Below are 25,000 nucleotides of genomic sequence, written 5' to 3'. Positions count from 1 at the left end.
TAGATTGTTGTGTTTTCGTATTTTATAGATTCGTGGAGAATGGAGAAACACCGCTGAAGTTATCAACTGGTACAGAAACACAGAAAACAAACAACGACAAAACGCAATCATCTTTGACATCTGTAATTTCTACCCTTCAATCACCAAAACCCTACTCCTCAAAGCACTAGTTCGCAAAAACCTTCGACAACATCACCGAAGAAGAAATACATATTTCCCTGCACTCGAAGAATACATCACTTTACAATAATGGAATAGCATGGACAAAAAAATCAACAAACTTTGATGTCACCATGGGGAGCTACGATGGAGCAGAAACATGCGAGCTCGTCGGACTATATCTACTTTCTCAAATGCAAAATCTCGATATAAACATTGGACTATACAGGGACGACGGACTCGCATTGTGCAATAAAACACCGAGACAGACAGAATTAATAAAGAAAAAAATATGCAAAATCTTCCAGGACAACAATCTGAAAATTACAATCGATGCCAACAAAAAAACATTCGACTTCCTGGACATAACCATCAACCTAAACGACGGCACCTATCAACCATTTTCAAAACCCAACAACATCCCATTGTACGTTCATAGACACAGCAATCATCCGCCATCTATAATAAAAAACATCCCCGAGAGCATTAACAAACGACTATCTAACAACTCTACAAACAACAACATATTCAACGATGCAATCCCACCGTACACAAACGCACTACAAAAAAGTGGATATAACTACAAACTAGAATACGAGGAAGAGACCATTACCACCCCAACAAAATAACGACAAAGAAAACGACACATAACATGGTTCAACCCACCCTACAGCAAGAATGTGACAACTTCTATCGGTAACAAATTCTTCAATCTACTACAAAAATGCTTCCCTCCCGGTCACGTTCTACACCCAATCATGAACAAAAACACCATCAAAATAGGATACACCTGCATGCCAAACATACAAAACATTATTTCATCCAACAATAACCGAAAACTATCACAGCCAGATCAGCCCAGCAACAACCTAGAGAAAAATGCAACTGTAGGACCCAGACAACATGCCCACTAAACGGCAATTGCCTGACTCAAAACGTAATTTATCAAGCCACAGTAACACGACCAGACACACCAAAACAATAAACATACATTGGCCTCACCGAGTGTCCATTGAAAACCAGATACAGCCTGCATACATCTTCTTTCAGAAACATACACAAACGACATTCTACTACACTAAGCGAACACATTTGGAACCTCAAAGAAAAAAAACATACAACACAGCATCACATGGAAAATCATCTCCAGAGCACAGTCGTACTCCCCCTCTTCTAAGATTTGCAACCTCTGCTTGGAAGAAAAATTCTTCATCATCACTAAACCGAACATAGCAACACTCAACAGAAGAAACGAACTAACTTCCTTATGCAGACATAGAAACAAACACCTTTTATGTAATTACGAACCTCCATAAACACGAATCTATAAAAATACGAAAACACAACAATCTACTTTCACTTCCACTTCCTGATGAGAGCAACGCTCGATAACAACGTTGTAGAAGTCAAACTATCTTAATTATATTTCAAATGTTTATAAATAGCTCCTTTTATACTAAAATTGAGCACTATTATTTCCTGGTTTTTGTTTTATAATTTATATATATATATATATTAACATTTTACAACAACGATGGCAACTTTTCGGTCACATACTACGCAGGGACAAAAACATACCAGCAAACCAAGCCATGTCGGGATACTTCCAAAAAACACGGGAACCTTTTCAGAGGAAGACCGATCACAACACTCCCTGTGATCCTAAACAAAAACCTCACAACACTTGGACAAAGCATTAGTCTCATAACGGCAGGGGACCTTGAAAATCTGAGAACCCTAGCAGAGGACCGGCAATATTGGAGACACCTCACACAGGAAATACTGGAAACAGCCAAGGCGACCCGATCTTTCGGTCGAGACGCGAAAGGCATCTAAGTCAGTCAAGTCAAGTCATATATATATATATATATATATATATATATATATATATATATATATATATATATTTATGAGTGTTGGTGAGTACTTGTAGGTACGAAAGTGCTCGATAGTGGTGGTTAGAGCTAATATATAATGTAAATTTTCACTCACATTTTTTGCCGAGACGACTCGTTTCTGTGTTTTTCCTTTAATTCACACTTCTTCAGTCGGCACAATCCATTCTACAGAATGGATTATGCCGACTGAAGAAGTGTGAATTAAAGGAAAAACAAAGAAACGAGTCGTCTCGGCAAAAAAATGTGAGTGAAAATTTACATTATATATATATATATATATATATATATATATATATATATATATATATATATATATATATATATATATATATCTTGACATAGAATTAGCCTGTCCTGGGTCTATGTTCTTTTTCTAAAGTGCGAGGAAGAGTGAAATATATCAAATGGTGTACTTTTACCACATTTGTTTAATAATATATATATACACAGCCGTTTAAATAGGGCCCAAACTTTCAGTTTAGTTACTTCTTCCCTCACTGGCTACCGTCAAGTAATGTAAACAATCCACCGTCAACCACAATGATAACAGCTGTCAAGACGGGGTGCACTGGCAATAAATTATGTCTGCAGGTAAATCTCATCGCTTTGAATTTCTCTCAGGCAGAGAGTAGTAGAAATTTCATCAAAATGCTCAATTTTCTCAGCCTGTTGTAGACGCAGCATCTTTTTTATAATTTTCAAACATATATGGATACAAAGACCAGCTTTTCCTCTACAAGACGCAATTATTTTTGTTTACATCATTAAATGATAAGTTTGTGTTTTGCTCTTTTGAAAAATCAGAGTTTTTTATGAAATAAATATTAAAATTATAAGTTTAGGAAATATTTAAAAATTCAAAATACCAAACCAACACTTTATACCATCAAGTGTGAGGGATCAGAGAAAAGTAGATAAAATTATCTTTCATATGATATATACTTTATTATGTAGATTCAGGGATTTAAGAATAGAGGGTGTGGAAAGGAATCTCAATAATTATTTTTGTTACCAACAAAGAGGAGAATATTTCATGATATTTTAGAAACCCAATAATAAAACTAGATAGTGATTATAAGAGACATTTATTTAGTTTGCTTTCATTGAATTTAAGCGGAAATTTTAGATATTTCTTAAATTTACTTATTTAAGTTCTGTTCAGGTTATGGAGAGACACACTGAAGACGGTCATCACACCAGTACAAATGAAATATGTCGAATTTGTTGTGAAAGAGTACAGAGCCGTGCTGAGAAGATTAAAAGACTCTAGACGTTATCAACAATTGTCTATAAATATAAATGAGAAATTCTGACATATTTAAACATTTCAATTTGTGAGAAATGTATCTCACTGGTACATAATTTAGAGAAATGCGATGCATTGGTTCAATGAGAAAACTCTGAACAAGAAACAATACTTAATGAAGTGAATATGATCCTAATCTATCACCAGTGATGTGCTATATGCAGTCTATATGGCACACAAATTAAAAGAGGTGCAAGTCAAGTAGATAAAAAAAGTAATGGGCATGGATATCTCAAAAATGTTATGAAAATTATAAGAACTCTTTAAGATTTTCTTAGTGGTTTTGATTGTCTTTAAATGAATGTCCTTATATTACAATTTTTAATGGAATTCTTATAATTCGTTGATTCTGGGATAAATAAAAGTGAATCACATTTGACTATGTTTCTGGTTTATTAAAAAATGTCTATTAAGACAATGCTGTGATTGGATTTCAGTTTTACCTTACTCAAAATCCTGACTTTTACGTACAGGTGAATTGATATCTCAAAAACGCCCCAATCTACTGGTATAAAATTTATATGTCTACATTCTACAGATATTCAACATCATTTCCATTACTTTTTTTTTAAATCTTAAGTGTTGAACATGTTAAAATATTCTCTTAAAAATTTTAATTCACTTAAATTTATGTATCAATTTCATGGGTTATTCCTCTTGCTTTTTAACAACATCATAATAATGATTAAATAATCAATGGAAACTGTTAATAAACTGTTTGGTAGTATAAAAATATTTTCGATACACTTAATAACGGCAATACTACATTAGTTTGAAATTCAGAAAAAATCGATCAAAACTGCGAAAAAAATTGTTTCCCTCTCTCAGTGTAAAGCTATGACTCATCATCACTAGACTGGCTAGATTTACCTGGCGAACTAAACTGAAAGCAATAAACGCCTGTATATAGAATATAGAGTAGACAACTGAATGCATGAGCTTATTTGGAAATAAAATATATTTGTTCTTCATATTTTTCTTTGTCTCATAACAAATAAAAACTAGAATTCACCTTCGTTCTTTATTCAGTGCTCAATTTTATTTTTCTAAACCGTCTTGTATGTCTGAATTCTGAAAAAAAATCTTTTGGTTGCCTGATTGTCATATCGTCTACAGACATGAATAACCCAATGTAATATTTGCATTTAAGAACCAATGGAGCCGCCAGAGAAGTGCATTCTAATGAATGAATCTGGAGTCCAATGTAAAATTTTTAATGGTCTCCATTGTAAAATGAGTACCTGGCCGTCAACAGCGTTGTCTCTGTAAGAAAAAATTGTAATATCGACTAACAGGCGTCATGTCTCGTTCTACATGTTACGTGTTGCTGTTGGTCAGGGAGCCTTTGTAAAGCGCTCTGAGCACATTTAGCGGATATTGCGCTATATAAAAGCTCTAGCTTTAGCTCTAAATTTACTCTCAGCAACGAGACAATAAAGGACATAACAAGGGAATACCGGAAAAAGGCATGCTCCAACCTTCGCAAACTGGAGGACAATTGACCAGTTGATTTTTGCCCAATCAAAACATGGAATTTGTGACACACCTTCACACGTGGTCGGACAAACATAGTTGGTTGTTTATAAACTTGTTATTGTTTTTATACCGCCAAATAGGTGACTAGTTATCACAAGATTTTCTCAATCAGATTATGAACGTTTAAATTTACACATCGTTTTCTGTCTTAGTTCTATTGGTCAAGGGTAGAACAGTGGGTATTTTACTTAAACACATACTATCGATAGTAAAACTTGTGTAGTTTGCTGAGTCTACCAATCACTGCCTTTGATTATACTATGAAGCGTGTCCGAGAGGCGTGGTTACCTACCTGTCTATTACATCGCATTGGATAGAGTGAGTGATGCTCTGAATCTTTCCTTAGTCGTTCCATTTCTCCTTTTCATCATCCTCGTCATCGGAATGTGATGATTGATGTGTCCAGTATTTCTTGGTGGTTGTTGTTTTTGTAGTTGTTGTTATTGTTGAACACGTGTGTGTACTTATTTGTGGAAACAATGTATCATAAATTGATGAATTTATATTTTTGATCAGTCGACATCAAATGTATTGCATTGGCATAAATTATACAAGCTATTTCTCATAATTTTGTAATCAAAATAATGTTGGAAGCGCTTAATGTTCACTTTCGCTTGTAATATGTATTGATAGGTATAAAATGTAGATGTCTGATAGTTAAACATTGCCATTCGTTTCTTCATGTTCAAATACTGTCATGTATATCGTTTAACTTTCAATTAACCGACCATTCCATTTTAACGAATTCCTTCAAAATAGATGAGAGGAAAATTCAAAGTTTTGATAATGTAAATCCCCCATGAGTTCCGATCCTTACCTGTTATCGATTTTAATATAGCTGTAATAAGAGAAATCATTTCCTATGGTTTTAAAATTCATGAAAAAAAAAATAATCTTAATTGAGACAATTGAGGGACAGCTGAGAAAATGAAGAAAAATCTGACAATAATTACACGGATAATGGGCTCTTGTAATCTACATATTCTCTATTTGAACAATTCCCCTTTGTCTTACTTATTCTTGTCTGCTTTTAATAAATCTAGACTTTTTTTACTGCCCCATTTTCTGTCTTTTTACCGGCGCCGTAACACCCCTAAAACCAAAAAAAAACAACAAAAACAAAAAAAAAACTAAAAAAAAACAAACAAAACAACAAAAACATAAACAAAACAAAACAATAACAACAAATCTTTCATCGAACTATTCTCTAGAAGCAAAGCTCAGCTGTTGACTTTTGATCCAACTTACTCAATTCCTAATCGAAATCGTCTTTTGTACTTTCGACGATCTGTATATTTTAAACAACAGTATTTCTTAAGCAATAGCAATATTGGCTCAGCAGAATACTTTTTGTCCCTGTCAATATTTCCCTTCGTCATTTCCTCTGAAGCGAAGCTCTCTCACTGTCATAACAATGGTTGCATTTTGTTGACGGTGGTTAAATGACTACTCTACTTAGTCCTAACCTTGCGAAGGACCAAAATTATTGCCAAACAGGCGTTGTCTTCTCTCGAACTTCTCTTAGATTGCTCAAATACGAACTAAGTAAATACTATGTGCTTAGTCACGACATAAGAACAGGTCGGTCGGATAGTGGCCAGCTTAAATTTTTTTTTTTAAATTTGAGCTTTATATAGCGCAATATCCACTAATGTGCTCAAAGTGCTTTACAAAAGGTCCCTGGTCAACAGCAACATTTAACACTTAGGACGGGACATGACGCCTGTTAGGCGATATTACAATTTTTCGGACACAGACAACGCTGTTAACGACCAGGTACTCATTTTACACCTGAGTACGGTGAGAGAATGCGAGTAAAGAGCCTTCTCCATGGACTCAACTATGCGCCGAGCGCGAGGCTCGAACCCTGGACCTTCCGATCCGAAAGCGAGTGTCATACCACAAGACCACATAGCCGCACATAGCTTTCACCACCAGGCAATCGTATGCATGGTGTTAAACTACTTTTCCTGGTGGATCGAATGCGTTTAGAGCAATTCAACTTGATGGTTGGCAAAATGAGAATCAACAGGAGTGTGAAATAAACCACATATCCCAAAGTCGTGGTTGCTTTGTCATGAGACAAACACTGTAAAAAAAAATAAATAAATAAAGGGTAAGCGTTGCTTTGTCATGAGACAAACACTGTAAAAAAAAATAAATAAATAAAGGGTAAGCGAAGTGCTTGGAAAAATATTCAACAAAATCGATTTAGGATTGATTAAAAATTTATTTTAAACATACCAAAAAAAATTCTATCTTGCATTTTATTTTAAACAAAAGATGATCAAATCTAAGACAAAAAATAAAGATAATTAGTTCTTTCGAAGAATCTAAGCAAGAAAAAATATGAATAGATTAGATTACATCATTTGCTGTCTAAACATACTACAAAGAAAAAATTTGAAGCAGTTGTATGAAGACAAAAAAAAAAAGAAAAGGCCAAAAAAAAATAAATACTTAAAAGCAAATAAATTACTAGAAATCGGCAGTATGCGAATACTATCTTTAATATTAGGGATAAAGCAATCATTGTTGTTTTTAATCGTCAAAACTAATGAAAACAATCTGGCACTTTTAATTGTTAAACTACTTCCTACTGATATCTTCCACCCAGTAGACAATCAATGGATTCCAACGATTGAGAGATATCAATCTTTAGTTCCATTTTCCTCAATTGTGACCCTACGCCTCGAAGCGGTATTAAGCCGGGATTTTTTGGAAAACGAAGAAAATCGGTTTTAAAGTGGAGATGGTCAAATTGACAAATTTCAGTTTTTGGTTGTTTCATAAACTACAATCATTTTTCTACATGATTACATAATAATTCAACATAAGTATTGACGATAAGTTATATATATTTAAAGTTTAAAAAAGCAACTATCAGTGAAACATTCAAAACAAGAGTTGACTTTCTCTCAGAGAGCCACCATTTCCAAGGCTGCACTTGCCAATAATAGCTAATATCAAATACTTTGACCTCAAACTTTAGCCTCGTTGGTTTTTAAAGTTCGTGTTGCTCTACTTATCACTTGATGCACTTTTAGCACTCTCTCTCTCTCTCTCTCTCTCTCTCTCTCTCTCTCTCTCTCTCAAACACACACACACACACACACACACACACACACACACACACACTACAACCACCACCACCGCATCTTCATCACGACCACTACTACTACAATCACCACCATCACCACATCATCACTGCCACTATTACTTCAACCACCACCACCACATCATTATCACTACTACTACAACCACCACCACCACATCATCATCACTACCACTACTAATACAACCACCACATCGTCATTACTACTACAACCACTACCACTACATCATCACTACTACTACAACCACCCACACCACATCATCACTTCTACTACAACCACTGCCACTACTACAACCACAGTCACCACCACCACCACCACCACCACATCATCATGACTACCACTACTACTACTACAACAGCCATTATGACATCATCATCATCACTACTACTACTACTACTACTACTACTACTACTACTACTACTACTACTACTACTGCTACTACTATTACTACTACTGCTGCTACTACTCACTACTACTACTACTACTACTACTACTACTACTCTACTTACTACTACTACTACTACTGCTGCTGCTGCTACTACTACTACTACTACTACTACTACTACTACTACTACTACTACTGCTCCTGCTGCTGCTACTACTACTACTACTACTACTACTACTACTACTACTGCTCCTGCTGCTGCTGCTACTACTACTACTACTACTACTACTACTACTACTACTACTACTACTACTACTACTACTACTACTACTACTACAACCACCAACATAACATCATCCTCACTACCATCATTGTTTTGGTGCTTTTCTTCACTTGAAATAAGGAAACTTTGGGGTTGTATTTGGCAATGTGTTCATATATCAGAAAATATTTGTAATCAGTTATCTATTTAGATCTATACAATATGTAAACACAATACCAAATATCATCCCAATTGCCTTTTTGTGTGTGCGGAAATTCCTCTTTCGGCATTGAAATTCCTCCGAGTGGTGTCTGAAATTCGTGTGAGTCAAATTGAAATTTGGCGTCTCTGCAAATTTTACTATTCTCGTCAAATTTTCAATGCCCGTATCTGAGGAGTTATCTTTGCCCATTGATTTGATTATGTGTGAAAACGGTGCCTCACTTCAAAGTCGGTTTTCTAAAAACTTCGTTTTTACACTCTCCTTACTTCAAACGGTCATAGTTTGGCAATGAATAAATTTGGTATCAAAATTTTAAACATAATATAGGCTATGGTTGGGTACCAAAAACACAAAATTGAAAAATCCGACTTAATACCGTTTCGAGGCGGAGGGTCACAATTTGTAAATTGTGTATAGATAGATTCGTTGACTTTCTTATCGTTACATACAACCATCTCGAATCAATTGATAGCTCGAACATAATAACATGTGACTCATCGCCTGTATATGGTATTATATCGGGGTGAACCAGATGACAACAGATTCTAATAGTCTCACACTACTATAGATAGTATGCGCTTGGCTAAGAAGTTCACAACATTGCCATGCTGAAGTATAACGAACCAACACACAAAACTGTAACCATGAACTTTTATAGTCTGGTTAATACAGTTTAGTGAGAATTACTCATAAACGCGGATGGCAAAAAACAAAACAACAAAGACCTGAGTGACGTCATCTTCGTTCTATCTATTGTGATGGTCCATCCAGGCGGCGAATTCGTTGCCGCATTTGTGTACAGTCGCGATCCCTCCCACCCGATAGCCTCATCACAACACAACGCTCGACCAGATGCTCTGCAATTTCAGGTCCTTTGCCACAGCGCGCAAATAAAATGTGGGACAGATGGAAAGCCCCCACTGATGAAGCGTCGCTGCCGTTAGGCAGTTTCTCGATCTCAGACGACTTAACCAGATGGCAGCAACCTCACACTACTATGTTATGACGATCGACCCAATCAGCAAAGTCCGGTCCGCATTTGTGCACCGTCGCAAACCCGCCTGATAGCATCGTCACAAACACACCGTTCAACTGTTTCGGGTTCTTGCCCACATCGGGTACATGTGGCGAAAAGTGAATTCAAACTTTAAAATAAGGAAATTAATAAATTTTAAGGATTTTATACTTAGAGAATTGATACCCACTCTCCTAAATAAAACAAGGCTTCGTACTTTTAACTATATATTCAATTTTCCAGCATCTAAACCAGCCGGCCCTACATTAGATGCACATATTTACAGGTCTGATGACCGAACGCAAGTATGGGCTTGAATTAATATTGTTAATATTTTGGTTTGATTTGAGAGTATTTCCACGACATCAATGAGCCGTACCAAGTTGAGTTATCAGACCTGCAAATATGAACGCGTCACACCTACGTCACACCATTTTGAGGCTCATAATAGTACAAGTACCGAATTGTTCGAGACAATCGTGCTAGTTCGAGACAATCGTGCTTGTTCGAGACAACCATGCTTGTTCGAGACAACCGTGTTTGTTCGAGACAATCGTGCTTGCTCGAGACAATCGTGCTTGCTCGAGACAATCGTGCTTGTTCTAGACAATCGTGCTTGTTCGAGACAATCGTGCTAGTTCGAAAAAGGACCCGCTCTATGTTGCTATCCATATAATATAACAAAGGAGAAAGCCATGCACAAAAATGAATATAACAAGCTTTAAAAAAGTACAAAATACTAAACACTGAAAGTTTCAGGCTCAATACCCTTCTTCAGCCAATTACTAAAGCAGTTAAAACTTAAAAACATCACGTTTAATCCAGAACGACGGGATTTACGTGAAGTATTACCATTTTAACTGATCCTGTTATTGACTGAAGAAGAGTATTTAGCCTGAAACGTTCCGTGTTCAATATTCTGTTCTAATGCGAAGCTGTTATGTTCATTCCTATGCATAACTTTTTAAAGTCCATCGCTTCTATCAGCTGAGTAACCAAATCAATGCAGGGGAGAAAACTTGGCTGGGTGAAGAAGTGTCGAGATTCCATCATAGGGGGAATCTGTGAATGAATTTGAAATCGGGATTCATTAATTTATATGATATGATATGTACAATTGTTTATATAAGACCATCAGTTCCACTGTAGTACTCTGAAAAAAACTCTATGGTAGTGGTAGTAGTAGTAGTAGTAGTAGTAGTAGTAGTAGTAGTAGTAGTAGTAGTAGTAGTAGAAGTAGTAGTAGTAGTAGCAGTAGTAGAAGTAGTAGTAGTAGTAGTAGTAGTAGTAGTAGTAGTAGTAGTAGTAGTATAGTAGTTGTAGTAGTAGTAGAAGTAGTAGTAGAAGTAGTAGTAGAAGTAGAAGTAGTAGTAGTAGTAGTAGTAGTAGTAGTATAGTAGTAGTAGTATAGTAGTAGTAGAAGTATAGAGTAGTAGTAGTAGTAGTAGTAGTATAGTAGTATAGTAGTAGTAGTAGTAGTAGTAGTAGTAGTAGTAGTAGAGTAGTAGTAGTAGTAGTAGTAGTAGTAGTAGTAGTAGTAAGTAGTAGTAGTAGTAGTAGTAGTAGTAGTAGTAGTAGTAGTAGTAGTAGTAAGTAGTAGTATAGTAAGTAGTAGAGTAGTAGTAGTAGTAGTAGTAGTAGTAGTAGTAGTAGTAGTAGTAGTAGTAGTAAGTAGTAGTAGTAGTAGTAGTAGTAGTAGTAGAAGTAGTAGTAGTAGTAGTAGTAGTAGTAGTAGAGTAGTAGTAGTAGTAGTAGTGAAGTAGTAGTAAGTAGTAGTAGTAGTAGTAGTAGTAGTAGTAGTAGTAGTAGTAGTAGTAGTAGTAGTAAGATAGTAGTAGTAGTAGTAGTAGTAGTAGTAGTAGTAGTAGTAGTAGTAGTAGTAGTAGTAGTAGTAGTAGTAGTAGTAGTAGTAGTAGTATAGTAGTATGTAGTAGTAGTAGTAAGTAGTATATAGTAGTAGTAGTAGTAGTAGTAGTAGTAGTATAGTAGTAGTAGTAGTAGTAGTTAGTAGTAGATAGTAGTAGTAGTAGTAGTATAGTAGTAGTAGTAGTAGTATAGTATAGTAGTAGTAGTAGTAATAGTATAGTATAGTAGTAGTAGTATAGTAGTAGTAGTAATAGTAGTAGTAGTAGTAGTAATAGTAGTAGTAGTATAGTAAGTAGTAGTAGTAGTAGTATAGTATAGTAATAGTAGTAGTAGTAGTAGTAGTAGTAAGTAGTAGTAGTAGTAGTAGTAAAAAGTAAGTAGTAGTATAGTAGTAGTAGTAGTAGTAGTAGTAAGTAGTAGTAGTAGTAGTAGTAGTAGTAGTAGTAGTAGTAGTAGTAGTAGTAGTAGTAGTAGTAGTAGTAGTAGTAGTAGTAGTAGTAGTAGTAGTAGTCGTAGTAGTAGTAGTAACTCTGCCGCAATATGATACAAAAAAAAACAACCCAAACGACATTGTACATTCATTAGAAAATATCATAGCCACAAGTTCACAAATACAACACACAGAACCAACACATATAAAAATAGTTTCTTCCCAAGAACCATCAAGGAATGGAACACTCTCCCACCAGAAATCCTAGATATTACCAACAACAACAGATTTGATCAACTATTAAACATTTATCTTTCAATTCAATAACACAATAACGGAGAAAAGCACCACATAATTGTATACAATCTACAGTGATGGGTAATTTGCCTTTTGTAGATAAAGCCAAAGACGTTGAATTTGAATTTCATTAAGCCAGAAACAAACCGCAAATCTGTAGCTGTGAGCAAATCGCTGAATATGTAGAAGTTCTTCTTAAGACGTTCAAAGTTCCTAAATGCATTTAAAGCTGGACTCAAATTATGTCACCATTTCATTTTGTAGGCGATAAATAAATCATAATTATACATACACTCAAGCATTTCGGGTTTTTCATTCAGCAAGAAATTCTATCCTTATTGTCACTTTGCGGCGCTGCATTGCGGCTGACCCCCGAGATATCTCGGTCTTTTCTCTAGATAGGCTGATAAAGAAAAATTCCTCAGGATGAGTGAAGAAATTTTTATATAAAAAGGCCCATCTGACTTTCATTTTGATTTCTGATAATTTGAAGTATTTCTTAATTCAAAATAAGTTGTCTAATAATTGCGCGGCTTTGTGATCTAATGTTGATTTGACACTCAGTTTGTGAATTTAGGTCAATGGATAGAATTTTCTTCTTCTTCTTTTTATTTTGATTATACTCATCATCATCATGTTCATCATCATCATGTTCATCATCATCATCATCATCATCATCATCATCATCATCATCATCATCACTATTACCTTGTAATCATCATTGAGATAATTGTCAGTATCATAATGACAGAATTATGAATTATGACCGTGTCGAAAACTACCTACCCATATTTCTTTTCAAAGAGGCATTCATTGCAACATCAGCGTCCGTGTATCTCCACAGTCTGTACTCTGTAGCAAAGTATTATAAATAACTTGAATTATATATAACAGAACTTTTAATTAATTCCCTGGTTTTATCTAAATTGGACTATTGTAACTCCCTTTGGGCGAATTTAGCTAAAGACAAAATTAGCAAACTTCAGGTTGCTCAAAATAACGCAGCAAGGCTCATTGTACGCAATAACAAAAAATACCCGTCAGCAACTCTTCTTCTCCGTGAGTTACATTGGCTTCCTGTTGAAAAAAGAGTTGCCTATAAGATTTGTACTGTTGTCTACAAATCCCTGAGCACGAACAGTCCCTCCTATATTAAAGACCTTCTAAACATATATGTCCCCAATAGAAACTTGAGGTCAAGCAATGACCAATCAATCCTTGTCAAACCTAAGCCATTGCGTAAAATAGGTGAACAGTCTTTTCAATTTTCGGCCCCCCATTTTTGGAACTCTCTCCCGTCACACGTGAGATGCTCGGATTCGTTGACAACGTTCAAATCTCGCTTAAAGTTTTATCTTTTTACGTCATAATGTTGCAATATTATTTTCATATTTTGTTGTTGTTAAATTGAATTCGTATCACGTTTCCTTCACACTTGTCTCACTGTAATATGTTTTGTTTTATATCACTGTAAAGCGCTTAGAGCCTGTGACAACGGGGTAAAGCGCTATATAAATGCCATTTATTATTATTATTATTATTATTATTATTATTATTATTATTATTATTATTATTATTATTATTATTATTATTATTATTATATTATTTCTCCATGTGTAATTAACCATTGGTTTGTTGATATAGGGATAACCTGGAATCTACACATCAAAGTCTTTGTCAACTGGATTCAATAGTCTGATGTCACGTCGCCCAGCAACGGCGGCCATCATGGTTCTACACAAAGAAAATCGGTACTTTTTATTCTCCACGCAGGCGACACCGTTTTGACGTGTCATGTAATCGGAATGTAAAAAAGTCAAAACATGATCAGATTTATAATGTTTTTCTCCTCTGGACAAACATTTATGTTCGTTGGAGAAGTATTTCATAAGGGCATCCGCCATTGTTCCGATAGTTTAGAACCAGTTGCTAAGTTACCAGAGACCAGAGTGACGTCAACTTCGTTCTACCTATAAACGTTTAAGTTTACACATGGTTTTCTGTGTTGGTTCTATTTATCAAGCGGTAGAACTGTGGCTATTTTCACCCTTAAGCACATACCATCGATAGTAAAACATGTGTGGTTTCCTATGTTAACCAATCACTGCCATTGTTTACATTATGACTACTGTCCGAGACGCGTGGTTATCTATGTGTCTATCAAAAAATGAGTTGCTGTTAGAAGTGCCCAACGATACAAACAATCCCATTGGTTAAAATATTGAACACAACTCAGGATTCACTTTATTTTTGGTGGTCGTCGCCTTGTACGAGTATTGTGACGTAATGTTAAAATAAATTGAATTAAATTGGGCTTTTATATAGCGCAATAGCACTAAACGTGCTCAAAACGCTTTACAACGGGTCCCTGACCAACAGCAACACTTGACATGTAGGACGGGACATGACGCCTGCTAGGCGATAATATAATTTTTTTTTTGGACATAGGCAAACGCTGTTAATACCATTTTACACCTGAGTACGGTGAGAGAATATGAGTAAAGCGCCTTTTCTAAGGACTCAACTTGGTCAATGTAATGCTATGCGTTTACGAAGGGTACGTTGTGACCATATTTTCAAATAGCTGTTGCTATATTTCCTTTTGTAAAAACTGTCGGGTCGCTAAATCATTGATAATTCTCACTTTTTAAGCGTTAAAATAATATAATAAAATAATAATAATAATAATAATAAATAATAATAATAATAATAATAATAATAATAATAATAATAAATAAATAATAATAATAATAATAATAATAATAAGCATATTTATATAGCGCCTTTCGTCGAAACCTCAAAGCGCTTAAAAAAATTCAACCAAGGTATCAAAACAATTAAGAGCATAAAAGGGCATCAATACATCATCAATATAAATGTCACATACAATACATTTAAAATTAAATTAAGTAAATATTTTCTGAAAAGATATGTTTTCAGGGCTTTTTAGAATCTCACAGATTGAGGGAGATCATTCCAAATCGTGGGTCCGAATTTCATAAGAGACCTATCACCAAAATACTTAAGAGTAGTTTTAGGAGATGCTAATGTAAAACTGACAATTCACCTGTTTTGCTTCTTCCAATGATTCCACAGAATCTGCCAACAAGTATCTCATCCTTGTTACTGTCGACTTTTAGGTTTGTCACCTCCTTATAACTTTCTACTTCAGCTTCCTCCAGGACATAAATGGCTGTAGAAGATGACACAATTTATCAAAACACCACGGTTATGAATCGTTAGAACGTTGAAAAAAATCCCTTGAAAAAAGAACGAAATACTGTTTAAAATGTTTTTTCTTGCTTTTACTGTGAGCTGAAGAATTTTTTGAATAAGATGCGTACCTAACTATTTTGGTCTTCTAATCTGGTATATAAATTTGTGGTTCTAATAGGGTCCTAATACCTCAGTTGGTAGAGCACTCACTTCACACGCAAAGGGACCAAGATCAATCTCGGGTGCCGTCAAGATTTTTTTTTTCTGGCTCTCTTGTCTACTCAGCAGTGTTTGGGTAGCTGGGTCTATTAGATCTGGCGGAGTGTAGTTTGCGATAGATTAGCGTCCTATCCAAAAGGTAGCAAGCAATTGCTATTTTCCATTTCACGCTATAGAAACCGAGATGAACTCCGGCTCCACGGGCCTTATGGCTCTGAAAGACTACTTTAATATTCATATGTGATCCGACGCGTCACTCTGGTATCCTATCTGAATGAAGTTGAGGAGGTAATAGAATCTTAAATAAAGATAATAGGAATAATTAGGACATTAATCTATTAATCTTTTTATTTTTTGTTTACAACAAAAACAATGTGTTTTTTTTAATCTGTGCATTGAGGCCATTTATATTTACCCAAATGTTATAGCTCAAGCCTAAAAATTAAATTTTAAGCAAGATGTTTACACACCAACTTAATACCATTTTGAGACGATTGGGCACACTGTGGTTAAATATATTTTACTTTCCACAGCTTTGGGTAACTTGGCGTTCATGGAAAAATAGAATAAATTATATGAAATCAAAAATAAGTTGAGCAAATTTGAATTGAAATGACTAAGATGCCTTCAAAATAGTCCCTAACAGAAATCGATGTCTTTATAAACAATGCAATAAGCCTCGGTGACTCAGTGTTCCGCTATCTCGTCTTGGAACATAGTCAATCATGGCCAGTGAAAGAGTTGTTCACAATAATTGCAAAACTGCGATGCGGGGGCAGCGTGGCTCAGCGGTACGGTCTTTGCTTCATACCCGAATGGTATCGAGTTCGACCACCCGCCGCTGCGCTGTGTGGCCTTGAGCAAGTCACCTCGCTCAATTTGCGGCGATGCACTGCGGCTGACGCCTGGGTTATTCCAGTCTTCCCTTGGAATAGACCCTAGAGACAAATTTCCTCTATAGGATGAATAAAGGGAATTTTATTTATTCATTTATAGGTGAAACGTTTTATCAGACAAATTCACTCGACTCAGGTTTGAGTAAATAGTTGACTGCAGTCCGTGTGCTCATATTTACAAATTATATGATGACCGAAAAAAAATTAAGTTGATAATTAATTGTGACTGATTATCAGACTAGTAAATTAAATATGTGCATGTAGAGATAAATACTGCTTTTGGAACTTACCGTCATCAGGTTCAAAATAATATAATGTGTGTAATTTAGTGTAATTATGTTACGTTCATGACATCTGCAATATACGGTCATCATGCCCATGATCTGATTTGTATTACCTTCGGAACATACTGTCATCATTTTCATGGTATGATGTACTCTAATGCATTACCTTTGCCTCATCATGTCCATCGAAATCAGTGGTAGTCATGACAGTCATGATCTGATTTGTATTACCTTCGGAACATACTGTCATCATTTTCATGTCATGATGTACTCTAATGCATTACCTTTGGAACTTACCCTCATCATGTCCATCGAAATCAGTGGTAGTCATCACGCCCATCATCTGATTTGTATTACCTTCGGAACATACTGTCATCATTTTCTTGGCATGATGTACTCTAATGCATTACCTTTGGAACTTACCCTCATCATGTCCATCGAAATCAGTGGTATCATCATGCCCATAATCTGATTTGTATTACCTTCGGAGCATACTGTCATCATTTTCATGGCATGATGTACTCTAATGCATTACCTTTGGAACTTACCCTCATCATGTCCATCGAAATCAGTGGTAGTCATCACAGTCATGATCTGATTTGTATTACCTTCAGAACATACTGTCATTATTTTCATGATATGATGTACTCTAATGCGGCTATATGGTCTAGTGGTATGACACTTGCTTTCGGATCGGAAGGTCCTGCGTTCGAGCCTTGCGCTCGGCGCATTGTTGAGTCCTAGGAAAAGGCTCTTTACTCACATTATCTCACCGTACTCAGGTGTAAAATGAGTACCTGGCCGTTTACAGCGTTGTCTTTGTCCGAAAAATTGTAATATCGCCTAACAGGCGTCATGTCCCGTCCTACATGTTAAATGCTGCTGTTGACCAGGGACCCCTTGTAAATCGCTTTGAGTACATTTTGTGGATATTGCGCTATAAAAAGCTCAATTAATGCATTACCCTTGGAACTTACCCTCGTCATGTCCATCGAAATCAGTGGTGAAATGCGAATCAGGGCTCTGAGCCAACAGAGAACAGTCCCACTTGAGGATGCAAGGTAGGATTGGTTGGAGCATCTTGCAGTTCCAGTCCGTGTGGTGTTGCATGGCAAGTTTTATCTCGTTTCTGTGTTTCATGCTATCTACAAGATGGAGGATTTTTATTTTAAAAAATGATAATTATCGTAGAATTTGAATGAAGCAAGCGCTTAACCATCTCCTTACCAACAATAAGAACCACAGACTAGTAGGTCCTGTGTTATCTATGATAAGATCATCATCTCATTCGTTATGGTGCAATGAACTTCTTTCTTATCGAGGTTTGTTTAGTCCATTACAACAATTTGAAGAAAAATCTTTGTTTTTATTTATAAGAACTTAATACTGTTTTGTAGAGTTTGTTTTGCTGCACAAAATGTTGTATGGTATGAGCGGATTGATTTAATTTTAGTGTAAAAAATCAATTTTTTTGTGTTGATAGGTGTGAAAAATCCAGAAAATAGTCGGTAATGAGAGAGTTAAATGTGTGAGCACAAAGAACATCTTTAGGAATAACGAAAGAACCAAAATAACTAATTTTGACAAGTTGAGTGTTATTTTAAAAGTTCGATAATGGAAAGAAAAGTGATTCAAACCAAAATGTTAAAATATATTTTACCAGAGTAGGGTATTATCGCATTTTCATAGACGTCCACCAATTTCACCCTTTATGAGTGGTATTAAAATTTACTTTGAGATTATCAAAGTAACAAATTAGGGAGCAGGCCCTGGTGCAAGATAAACCTATTTTAAAAGTGGGGATGAAACAGTGCCAGAAAAAGCAGAAATAGAAATTCAAGAAAAATCACCCCCCCTCCCCAATAAAAAATGAGGTTCGATCTCCTGTCGAGGCACTTTGATTTATTTCTTTTCAGATTATTTTTGAAGCTTACTCTAAATATGACAAAATAAAAAGAATTTGTCTTGGCAGAGTATGATATTGATAATGTACTTTATTCGTCCAAAAGGATTTTTTGTACAGACGTATAAAAAGCCGATAATGATACATACATATACATAATATACGTAAATATAATGTGGTAAAGTACAGGGCACAGCCAAAACACGTCTGTAGTCGCCGGAGACAAGCGCCTAATTGTCTGTATAGATTCATATTATTACTCAATTATCATCACTGAGCATACCGTATTTCCAGATATGAATGAATTGTGGCCCCTGATCTCCTAAATCAGTCATCCAAAATCCAAAGAGCTCAGAATATTCTGTACGTATAGAGATGTGCTCATTGACCAGTCCAACTGCCTTCTGGAAATCCTTCGGATTCAATGTGTAGTTGCGGAGTTCGTACACAGGTGTTGCTGCCATCTCTTTTCTTTAAAAAAAATGTATGTCTCGTAAAATGAACAGTTCTGAGGAAATATGAAGGAAAGCAAGTGAAATGAATTATTTCTCTGAACTATTTAGGAGACACCCTCAACACTCACACATCGTCACGGTCACTATGCCTACTACCACCTCCGTCTATCTTGTATTATTTAAAGGTAATCCAGACGACAAGACCCAATTAGATAATGGGCCATTTACACACAAGGACAAAGCGTGGGGATTTGTCCGCACGATCTGCCCGTTGGCGGCAGGGGCAAAGCGCGGGGATTTGCCCGCATGGTCTGCCCCCAATCTCCACGAATTGCCCTCGGGCAAACTGTGGAGATACCGGCAAGGAAAAACTGCCGATAGAAAGATCATTCCCTGCCTTTCCACGACACAGTAATGAGCCAACATCATGATCATCATCATCATCATCATCATCATCATCATCATCATCATCATCATCATCATCATCATCATCATCATCGTCATCCTCCTCCTCCTCCTCCTCCTCCTCCTCCTCCTCCTCCTCTCATCTCATCATCATCATCATCATCATCATCATCATCATCATCATCATCACCACCACCACCACCATCACCATCATATATATTTCGGTTTTACATTGGCATGGAGGTAATAATAATAATAATAATAATAATAATAATAATAATAATAATAATAATAATAATAATAATAATAATAATAATAATAATAATAATAATAATAATAATAATAATAATAATAATAATAATAATAATAATAATAATAATAATAATAATAATAATAATAATAATAATAATATTATTATCATTATTATTATTATTATTATTATTATTATTAATATTATTATTATTATTATTATTATTATTATTATTATTATTATTATTATTATTTGCGTTTTTCTTTGAACTACTATAATATTATGTGAGATGTGCCATAGCGAATCGACTTTATCTGCATTGAAATTTGAAATCAAAAGAAATATTGTTTATTTTAATTTTCAATCCGAGCATTGGAATGTGATTTGTACGCGTAGACTTGACTAATTCGAGGTCGCTGATAACGAATCTGTAATTACTTTTTGATATACCTACTAGTCGTAAAAAAAACAACAAAAACAAAAACAAAACAAAAACAAAGCAAACAACAACAACAAAAGAAACAAACAAACAAACAAAAAACAAACTACAAACAAACAAGCTACTAATACCGGAAATATCAATCATCCGATCTCGACGATAGCAGGTGAAGGGATTTGCCCGCAAGAATTCAAGCAGCGCCTGATAACTCGGATCGACTCGTAGCGTCAGATGTTTTGCCCGCTGTCGCTCGCGATTCGACATCGACACACGCGAATTGGATCGTTGAGCATGCGATTTGCCCGTCGCGGGCCGATCGTGCGGGTATGTCGCCACGTGTAAATGGGCCATAACGCACTATATTGAACAAACGGAAAGAGTTGCCACGCCCCTTTGATGCCATTCTCGTATTTATTTATTTGTGTCACGACCACTGGAATAAATTTGTAGTTTAGAGAACATTTATTTGCCAAACAATGACAGTGGGCATGATCTATATTACATTTCCCTGTGCTCGAGGTCATTGGTTACATTGCAAAGTGTGCTCAGAGTGACCTACATAGTGAAAAGTGTTCACAGCTTTTTAAATAGATAGAATGCGCTTGGCCAAGGAGTTCACAACATTGCCATCCGGAAGTATAACGGACCAACACACAAACTCAGTGTAACCATGAACTTTTATAGTCTGGTTAGTACAGTTTAGTGAGAACAACTCACAAACGCGGATGGCAAAAACAATAACAAAGGCCTGTGTGACGTCATCTTCGAACTATCTATATCTGACATCACGATGGGTCATTTGGTTCAGCTTGACACATGGGTATGTTTATAACATTTGTAAACAAAGCAGCGTGTTTACATTTGTTAAGAAATATCCAATTGTTGGAGAGTAACAAATCATGTGATTGATGACCTGGTTGGACGAAAACATGAATATAGATCGCTCCGATTACTAAACGAATCGAACTACACATTACATATCGATGTACAATTTAGTAAAAATAATCGCCAGTTCTATCGCCAGAAAACACTGCAAACTATTCGTGATCTTAAACGTAGGATTGCGAGAATCTAGTGATATTTAATCACCTATCTGGCGGTTTAAAAACAATGACAAAGAGCAGCGAGACATCAATTTCATGCGTTCTATTATTAGTAAACAATCAGACATGTTTGTCCGAGCGGGTATGAAGGCGTGTAACAAATTCAGCGTTTTGATTGGTCAAAAATCGACTGGTTAATCGTTCAATACGGTGACCCAGTATAATTGCTTTCCTATTAAGAGGTTCGGGTGAAACATTAACAAAATAATTGATTACAAAAAACTTTTCTTAATTGTTTTTAATAGAGATGGAGATTTATGCATCTCTGATCTCAGGTTTCCATATTAAAAATGTTAATTTTATTTATGATGTACAAAGCAGTTTACATTTGATTAGACTTGCTTTGGTTTGCTTTCCAATGTTATATTGGTATATCTGCATAAACGATTTATTCTATTGCAAGGGTTTAGTGATGCTCAAAACTAAGAGAGTATCATAAATCACCGTGAAGTTCAAAAGCTTCAAAAATATTACCAGATTGTAAATAACAAATTATGTAACGAATGTTAAAATAACGATGAAAATGTTAACCCAAAAGAAAATTCCTTAAACAAAACTATTTCTTTCTAAATGGTATAAGGCGTGGAGCTAAATTATTTGAAAACTCACTTTTAGCCGTATCTCTCCTCCAAATGTCTAAAAGGAATTAAGTAAGTTTACTGTCGCATTAGCACTCTGAGAAACTTAAAATGTTAATAAAGCTTAAGTAGCTTTTTTAAAAATAGAAACGCCTATGGTGACGTGTCAACTGATGTCAACGACCCAGTCCGTCAACGACTCTGTAATACATTAACCCATAAACTGCACGAACACATTTCTTTCAAATTAACAGAAAAATCTTTCATTTATTTTCCTGATATTTCTATAGACTTAACCGTTTTTTACAATAAAGCAGTGAATTGAATATCAAATCGCACCGCTATCACTGCGTTCTTTGTGCAAAGGGTTAAATTCTATAACAATTAGAATAAAATGGAACTCAGTGTACAGAGAGTTAATTCATCTATCTATCTTTATGTGGATGGCATTCTTAAACATTAAGTCGTTAATGTGTATTTTTTAGGTACCAAAGTGAAAGCCCAGTAACTCGTCACCGTCGGGCGGTTTTCTATGGAGTGGTTTGATTTCATTGTTCTCACATCCGAACCCTATGAGTTAAATCCAGGACATCTGTTTTGTTTACGGAGAATTGGGGTATATCAAGGCCCTCTATATAGAAGGCCTTGGGTATATCCTTTGCGTATTGAAAGAAAAATGGAAGTTATTAGCTATTGGTTGAAGCTTATTCGCCCATGAAATAATTATTGACGATATACATTTGTGTGGAAACATGGGGTATATTTTAAACTTCGCCTCTGGTTTACTCATTATTTGAGATGTATACAAAATTGATAGCTATGCTGTTTAATTTGTAAATTATCTTGTAGAGCTGTAATGATTCTCTCTCAAGCCAAATATATTTGAAACTAGACAGATTAAGGAAAACTAAACGCTCCTTATCTCATTTAGTCCGCGAAGCAGTACTGTAGCTCGTCTTTGAATATTCCAAGACTTATTGAGTACCTTACACATAAATTTTGGGTTTCAGACACTGCTCCCGCAATTGAGAATTTGTAGTATGATACCTTTAAAAAAACAAGAGACATGCTTTTGCCCAAATATGATTCCCAACGTGCAAGTACGTTTAGCCTTAAAACGAATAATATGCACATCGATATCCAACAGGAATTTCAATTTGTGAGAATCCTCTCATGAAGGGAGTCAAAATATAATATCAATACATTGGCCATCACCAATCACGCTGGAAGAATGGTAGACAGGAGGTCACTTGTTGTGTCTTTTGTCCCTTTACAATATGTTGTCCGAGTGGCCTTCTATATCTGTCTTGGATTGAGATTAATTATTTTGTCCGGAGCCTGGCTGGAGTCCTTGGCAACGGGGGAAACAGTCAGATGTATAGTATTGGTTTTATGAGTATCGGACGATACAAGTTATTTTGCATTTTATTGTATTTGTTTTCCACGTTTATTTGTGTATTGCTGTGCTGACGAAGGTTTGTATCAGAAACGTCCATTGTCTGTTTTGTTCCCATACGAAGCCTCTCCATTTTCACTCTTTCGTTAGTATTTTCACGATCAGCGGCTTCACTGCCCCTACCGTTTTCAAGTTTTCTGATTAAGATTTAAAGATTATGTTCTGTCGGAGTACAACTAAGTTGGATCGTTGCTGTCATGGTATTAAAAGAATAAGATAATTGACATTGGGTAAAAATTTATTTATAATATCATTTTGGCATTTTGATAACATTAAATATCTTTTTTAACATTCATCAAAATCAGCCCTCAGATCTAACAACTGGCGAGAATGTATTGTTTAAATGTCTTGAACCTTAGACTTTCATAAACTCTGAGTAATTTTTAAAGATAAAAAATAATTATTATTTATAACCCACAATAGGACAATTTTGAATTTAATTAATTTTCTCTCCTGAATAAGGCGTCGGGGATTAAATAGTGGTATCAAATGAGCCAATTTTCTGGATCGACTAATTGTATAAATGATCAGAAACGAAATAGAAGATATCAGTGACGTATACGTTTAGGGCAGTCGACTTCTTTGCTCTGCTATTTATTTCTCCGCCCCCCCCCCCCACACACATACACACACATACACACACACACACACACACACATATATATATATATATATATATATATATATATATATATATATATATATATATGATATAAATAAAGTCACTCACATAATAAATTATATTATTTTGCCGAGACAATACGCTTCAACAGTCGTAACGTCACTTTCCTCGCAATGACGCATGGTAACTTAGTAACTGGCTCTAAACTATCGGAACAATGGCGGACGCCCTTATGAAATATTTCTCCGACGAGCATAAAAGCGTATAAGAGGGGAAAAAAACATAAATCTGATCATGTTTTGATTTTGACACATTCTGTTCACAAGACATATTATGAAACGTTCTAGCCAGCATGAAGAATAAAAATTACCGATTTTCTTTGTTTAGAACCACGATGGCCGCCGTTGCTGGGCGACGTGACATCAGACTATTGAGTCCCCAATTGTCTTCACGCCCTCCAGTCGTCAGTCGGCACATGTCTCGACTGACAACGTGGAGGGCGTGGAGACAATTGCCTCGGCAAAATGATATTATGTGACTGACTTTATTTATTATATTTTATATCAGCTCTAACCAACATTATCGAGCAACTCCTACCCACAAGTACCCACCAACACTCATATATATGTATATATATATATATATATATATATATATATATATATAATATATATATATATA

General features: G+C 35.4%; 2 protein-coding genes across 3 annotated transcripts in view; one reads left to right on the top strand and one right to left on the bottom strand.

The window, feature by feature from the left end:
- Positions 1-15,588, top strand: part of LOC144969065 (protein NipSnap homolog 3A-like) — a 44,577-nt gene extending 28,989 nt beyond the window's left edge. The window contains exon 7 of the mRNA XM_078908069.1: positions 15,579-15,588. Coding sequence (XP_078764195.1) covers positions 15,579-15,581 — 3 coding nt within the window. The 3' untranslated portion in view covers positions 15,582-15,588. The remainder of the gene's footprint in view (positions 1-15,578) is intronic.
- On the bottom strand, positions 7,110-22,401 carry LOC144969063 (protein NipSnap homolog 3B-like). Of its 2 annotated transcripts, XR_013644719.1 has the most exons (8): positions 22,273-22,384; positions 19,295-19,519; positions 18,086-18,253; positions 15,561-15,686; positions 13,280-13,345; positions 10,536-10,962; positions 8,684-10,382; positions 7,110-8,450 (listed from the first exon to the last, which is right to left on the bottom strand). XR_013644719.1 is itself a non-coding variant. In XM_078908068.1 (6 exons), the coding sequence occupies exons 2-6, from the start codon at positions 19,473-19,475 to the stop codon at positions 10,901-10,903; spliced, it is 603 nt and encodes a 200-aa protein (XP_078764194.1). In that variant the 5' UTR covers positions 19,476-19,519; positions 22,273-22,401; the 3' UTR covers positions 7,110-10,900. The 2 variants fall into 2 exon arrangements, 1 of the variants encoding a protein (XP_078764194.1); XM_078908068.1 differs by having other exon boundaries at positions 7,110-10,962; positions 22,273-22,401.
- Positions 22,402-25,000: the final 2,599 nt, after the last annotated feature.

The sequence above is a fragment of the Berghia stephanieae genome, chromosome 3 (genome assembly GCF_034508935.2).
Source record: "Berghia stephanieae isolate SIO BIC M18660-M18661 chromosome 3, UCSD_Bste_1.3, whole genome shotgun sequence".
In the NCBI taxonomy this organism is placed as follows: Eukaryota; Metazoa; Mollusca; class Gastropoda; order Nudibranchia; family Aeolidiidae; genus Berghia; species Berghia stephanieae.
Note: the sequence above shows the minus strand (reverse complement) of the source record. Positions and strands in the feature narration are given on the sequence as shown.

Coding starts and splice junctions, on each gene's coding strand:
- LOC144969063 (XM_078908068.1), bottom strand. CDS start 19,475: ATGGCAGCAACACCTGTGTACGAACTCCGCAACTACACATTGAATCCG. Junction 15,687..18,085: donor TTTCGATGGACATGACGAGG/GTAAGTTCCAAG, acceptor CATCTTCTACAG/CCATTTATGTCCTGGAGGAA. Junction 13,346..15,560: donor CATTGGAAGAAGCAAAACAG/GTGAATTGTCAG, acceptor ACTTTGCTACAG/AGTACAGACTGTGGAGATAC.